At 39.2% G+C, this 5,608-nt stretch overlaps 1 protein-coding gene across 1 annotated transcript; it reads right to left on the bottom strand.

The window, feature by feature from the left end:
- Window positions 1-1,598: 1,598 nt before the first annotated feature.
- Window positions 1,599-5,081, bottom strand: LOC143855788 (cytochrome P450 709B1-like). Its single transcript, XM_077365869.1, has 5 exons — window positions 4,757-5,081; window positions 3,723-3,946; window positions 2,901-3,151; window positions 2,401-2,776; window positions 1,599-2,242 (listed from the first exon to the last, which is right to left on the bottom strand). Exons 1-5 carry the CDS (start codon window positions 5,028-5,030, stop codon window positions 1,811-1,813), a joined length of 1,557 nt encoding a protein of 518 aa, XP_077221984.1. The 5' UTR covers window positions 5,031-5,081; the 3' UTR covers window positions 1,599-1,810.
- Between the last annotated feature and the right edge of the window lie 527 nt (window positions 5,082-5,608).

The raw sequence follows: 5,608 nt of genomic DNA, 5'->3' as shown, positions 1-5,608 counted from the left end.
CCTTCCAAGAGCCTTGGAGAAAACCCCTCTTTTTTGCCCTAAACCTTCTCCTCAACCTTGAGGAGATGAACCTTACTTTTGCTTCACCACAAAAACTCTTCTAGAGCCCCCAAGTGAAAACCCCTCTTGCCTTGCCCTAGCTTTCTCCTCAAGAATAACCTTGCTTTTGCTCCACCACAAAAGCTCTCCTAGAGCCCCCAAGAGAAAACCCTCTTGCCTTGCCCTAGCTTTTTCCTCAAGAAGAAGAACCTTGCTTTTGTTTCACCACAAAAGCCCACATAGAGCCCCAGAGAAAACCCTCTTGCCTTGCCCAAGCCTTTTCTCCCCTTCTCTCCACATTTTCCTTTTTTCTTCAACACCTCTCGTTCATATACAAATCATATATAGATAGAGAGAGAGACACATCCCACTTAAAAGGGCCAAGTGGGATCCACTCCCAGAATGAAATACAACATATGATTTTGTATCACTAACTCAACAGCGAGAGAGAGGGGGGAAGCGTCAAATGAAACCCATACACAGAGAATGGAGGTCAGAGAGAGAGAGAGAGAGAGAGACCGTACCTAGAGATGGCTAGCACGATGACAATCTGAGGAGGACGGCGAGGAAAACACCCAAAAATGCATTTATGCCAAAAAAGGTGAGGTCTACACGGAAAATAAGCGAAAAAAGAAATCAAAAGAACACTGCCTAGGTGATATTGTTGGGAAAAGACCCGTGGTACCCCTCCTATTAGGCGTGCAACTCAGGTCGGGTTGGGTCGGGTTGAGGCCAACTCAAACCCGACCAGAGGTTCAACCCGACCCGACCCAAGTTCCAACCCAATGAGGTTCAACCCGACCCGACCTGATGAACCCATTTTTATCAACCTTAACCCGAACCGACCCGAGTCAACCTGAACCAACCAGACATTTTAAGCTTACTAAAATAAAAAAAGGTCGGGTATCACTCGGGTCGGGTTGCCCAAGCCCTCAACCTGAACCTGACCCGAACTCAACCCGGGTTGGGAAAACTCAACCAGAACCCGAACCCGACCTGACCTAACTTTTTTCCGGGTTGAACCCAACCCGAATTGCACGCCTACCTCCTATAACCTAAGAAAGTTAAATACACCTGGAAAATACTTAAAACTTAAAATATGGGCCTTAGAATGGTCTCCATCACTCCGTATTCTTAATAACATAGCAGGAGTCAAGAGAGTCGACAAGAGGTGTCTGAGCAATCTCTCTATCAAAGAAGTTATGCCTAAAATTAAGCTTCCATGTTACAATTTGCTACTCCCTCGCTCTGAATTCTTCATTTGCCTGAGTAGCCTTGGTATGGCTAGATTGAGCTATCTAGAAAAATTGAAACTATTTTGGCCATGGCCACTTCAAGATAATTTTTGAAAAATAATGCTATCTTGAAAGCCGTTACATATCTTTGGCTATCCATTGTTATAAATCTTCATAAATAAAGTTGCGAAATGTAATTCCTTCCATTGGGGAAGTTTGATACTTTTTTAAAAACCACAGATTGCTTTAGAAACTATAAATACCATGTCCTAAAATCCACAGCATATTTCATCACATGGAGCTAAAGGCTATTCCGGGACATGATTCTCTAAGAGTTTTCATCCATTAAACAAGCAAAATTTATTTGAATACACTATCAAATTGCTTCATTATAGAGCAGACCACATTTCAATTGCATTTAACAGGATAGCCCAGCCAACTGGTAAGACCTTTAAGATAACTAATGACATGTAGAAAAGGATGACAAAGTACATATACTACGAATGCAACTTAAAACTGAAGAGTCTGTTCCTGTTTTATACACCCAAAGGTCTAAGATGAATAGGAAGGCCAAACTCTGGCTGAAGAGTGAGTTTCTCTGCTGGCGCGTGTTTATACTGTGGGGAGAGGGTGAAGGAGAACCTCTGAAGGGTCATGGCTAGCACCATCTTTGCTTCCAACATTGCGAAATTCTGCCCAATGCAGGTTCTTGGACCAAGAGAGAATGGCATTAGAGCATTAGGATGTTTTGCTGCTTTTGAGACCCCATCTGTGAATCTCAATGGCTTGAATTCATTTGCATCCTCACCCCAATATTTCTTGTTGGTGTGGATTATTTGCAACGGAATTGTTATAACTGTGCCCTTTGGGATCATCAACTTTCCCAACATCATATCACTGGATGCCTTTCTGGTCATATAAATCGCCGGACCATAGAGCCTCAGGGTTTCCATAATTACCATGTTCACCTACAAAATTTATCAACATTGTGCTTAATATAAAATAAACAAAACTATTGTAAGTCTGTAATTTGTAAAGTGTATTGATATTGTTTTCCATCCCTTTCTTCTTATTAGTTTGTGCTTTAGGTATGTGGAAAAATAAAAAAAATCTAAAATCATCTTACCAATTTTAATTTGTTGAGCTTATCTGCATCTGGAATTTCCATACCACATTCCCTCAATACCTCCTCTCTGAGTCTCTCCTGCCATTCTGGGTATAAGCTTAACAAGAACATAGTCCAAGTTAGTAAATTAGCTGTGGTATCATGCCCTGCAAAGAAGAATGTCTTGCACTCATCCATGATTTCCTTCATGTTTAGCTTCGGGTCCCCTTTCTGCCTATCAGAGCCGGACTCTGACATTCCCATCATCAACCCAAGTAGATCATTCCCATAGCTTCCATCCTTGGAATTTAGCCTACTCTCTATTATATGTGCAAGTGTATTCCTCATTCTTCTATTGAGTTTCCATATATGAAGGTTCCACCTAGTAGGAAGATACCTGCAATTAAAAAATGTCGATATTATCATGTAAAGTTCTTCTCTAGTATAAAATTGAATCTACGGATTCTGTTTACCACGCGGATTTGAAATATTTAAAAAGAGGAAGGGACTGAGGTAATTACTGGCTACCAGGGATGATGATATCATTACTAGAATCTGTGGCCAATTGTTGAAGCTCTTTTTGCACCTCAAAGACTTCCCTTCCTTCATTGAAACTACTACCAAAGGCAGTATGACAGATTATGTCTGCAGTCAGCTCCTGAAACTCGATATTCATCTCTATTTCTTTACATTGTCCCTTGTCTTGAATCACCAAATCTTGCCACCGATCAAGCATCGATAAAGCGCAAGACGCCATTCTCTTGGTCATCACCTATCAAATGAAAAGCAATAGCCATGGAGGATTAAACTTGGTTTTTTATATCATCTCAGACTCTGAGCTTTAGTTTTAATACCACAACTACATCCCAGTCTATGTTTTCTAAGAGTCATGAAACAGATTTAAAGAGGTAATTTTGTGAAAAAAGAAGATGGATATCTGACATTGAGGTTAAATTCAGTACACAAGTTAATACTAATGGAATCTATTTTTTATCTGTTTCAACTTCAAGATGTTAAACATAAAAAAATGTCATAGAAAGGGAAATATATTGAAAATGAAAAACCCAACATCTAAGGCAACAGACAAGTGACTCAACCATCGTGTAAATGGTGCAGAAAGAGTGACTATAAGACCAAAGAAAATTGGTACCTATGTTCTCTTGAGCTTAAGATCATAATAGACTTTACAAGTCTTATAAGGCAAAAACTGGGTACCAATCTGACATTGAGCTTAACATGTTGATGAAATGTACAAGTATTTTAACAGTCACGAGAAAAAAAACTTTTGAAGGGAAATAGGCTCACGAGGAAAAAAAACTTTAGAAGGGAAATAGGCATCTCACCTTGAGCTTGTCTATGTTGAAAGCAGGGTTGACAGCCCTTCTATGCTTAACCCATTCCGATCCCTCAACCATAACCAATCCCTTCCCCATCAGGGCTGATATTGAAGGCCTTGGCTTAGGTTTGGTGAAAAAACCAAACTTGGTTGACAGTATTTCTTTGGCAAGATCAGGTTCAGTTATGCAGATCCTTGGTTCTGTCCCAAAAAAGTAAAAAAACTTCTCTCCTGCATGGTAAATTAAACTACAGTCAATCTCAAAGAATAATCATATTCATTTATCTAACCCAAATCCTCTAGAGATTAGCACAAATATAAGAGTACCATGTAATTTCACACACAAAAACCATGTAGAAAAAAGCATTTGGATGTTTAATGTTGGGTGGAGTAGAAGAAAGCAATTACTGTATATAATTACCATTATATTAAGTTAATTGGCAACGTTTCATAAATAGCTGGCTTTTGACAAATGGTCAATGAGCTTGGCCTTAGCCAACTTTTCAAATACAGATTGACTGGCCCGTTGACACACTCATGGCCCCAACAAAGGTTTATATTTTGAATTTTGATAAGTTGACTACACAAATCTAGAAGATTTACTTTTTTTTTACATGATTGTAAATTTGGAATAGCCTTTAGCAGCTGGTTAAAACAAACGAGGTGAGTTCGTCCCATTATCAAAACATGGTTAATTAAGCAGATATCAGCTCCCTGTTTTGATTTATTATGTTTAAAGTTTTGGGCATTTTTTGATTTTTTTAGTCTGATACGCCTTTCTAAGAACTTAACCCCATTTCACCTTGGCCGCGTTCTTTATCTTGGTCCGTGTTTTGCCTTACAAAGTCAATCAAAAGTCTTTGACACCAAATCTATTATGATTGGGTTTGGCCGTGTTTTGGAAAGCATCCGCATTTTTAATGTACAAAAAGAGGGGGAAAAACAGAGAGAGATGATGCCCACCATTCGTTTTTGATAGGCGTAAAACCAACCATTTTGTAACATGATAAGAGAATAGAAGAGAAGAGAGTATGACCATACCATATTGTGAGGACCATTTCGAGTAGTGGGGTGAGACCCTAGGTGTGATGTCATGACAATGAGTATCCATTACCATCTCCTCTGCATTCTTCTTCAGGCTCTTGATTTCCTCTAAAGAACCTGACATGAATGAGTATTGGGGTCCTCTTACTCCTTGCTTTGCAAATGATTTTGTTAAGGAATAAGGCCTCCATAAGAGAACTTTGAAGAGTCTCCACAGCCTTGATATCAGCAACACTACGAAAACCGCTTGAAATATGCCAACAAAACCCATCTCTATAGAGTGAGAGATGTTCTCAATTGTTTGATGGATTATATGAAGTATTGCTAGTATTTATAGGCAGGATTTCATGCTTGGCTGTCTATGTAAGGACGGTAGTGATGTTTGAATGACAAATTTTTGGCCCACAGACAAAAAGAGAGACATAGAAAGAGACAGTGTGAGAGGGAGCACCATTCCTAAGTTGTCAAACTAATCTTTTCCTGTGTCACACATCTAGAAGGACGGAATCTCAATAATATATTTCTAGAAGATTGGTAATACATGCAGGCAAAAGAAACACATAGTTGGACCCATAGCTAGCAAAACTTCATTTCAAACAACATGTTTTTCAGGGGAAAAAGATCCGGTTTAGAAAATAAAGAAAATGGTGAAATTGACCATGATTTGGTCAATTTCAAATTGATTTTTGCAATCTGGAGTTTCATGCCCTCTATCTTCTTGCCCGCTTGTCACTAGAGAGCTCTCGTCTTTTTTCCAAATAAAAAAAAAATCTCGTCCTTCTATTAGTCAAGTGATAGAGAAGTTCCTGTGAGGGTGGGTCCACATGTCTCAATGAAACTTATGTCTAC

This window comes from Tasmannia lanceolata, unplaced genomic scaffold, assembly GCF_043159265.1.
Source record: "Tasmannia lanceolata isolate RefF3 unplaced genomic scaffold, GAP_Taslan_0.1 ptg000002l, whole genome shotgun sequence".
NCBI classification, from domain to species: Eukaryota; Viridiplantae; Streptophyta; class Magnoliopsida; order Canellales; family Winteraceae; genus Tasmannia; species Tasmannia lanceolata.
This window is presented reverse-complemented; position numbering and strand designations above follow the sequence as displayed.

What these genes read in the sequence shown, in the direction of transcription:
- LOC143855788 (XM_077365869.1), bottom strand. Translation starts at nt 5,030, where the DNA reads ATGGGTTTTGTTGGCATATTTCAAGCGGTTTTCGTAGTGTTGCTGATA. An exon ending in TCAACATAGACAAGCTCAAG is followed by an intron (nt 3,152 to 3,722) that starts GTGAGATGCCTA and finishes TTCATTTGATAG; the next exon opens with GTGATGACCAAGAGAATGGC. An exon ending in AGCTCAACAAATTAAAATTG is followed by an intron (nt 2,243 to 2,400) that starts GTAAGATGATTT and finishes TAAATTTTGTAG; the next exon opens with GTGAACATGGTAATTATGGA.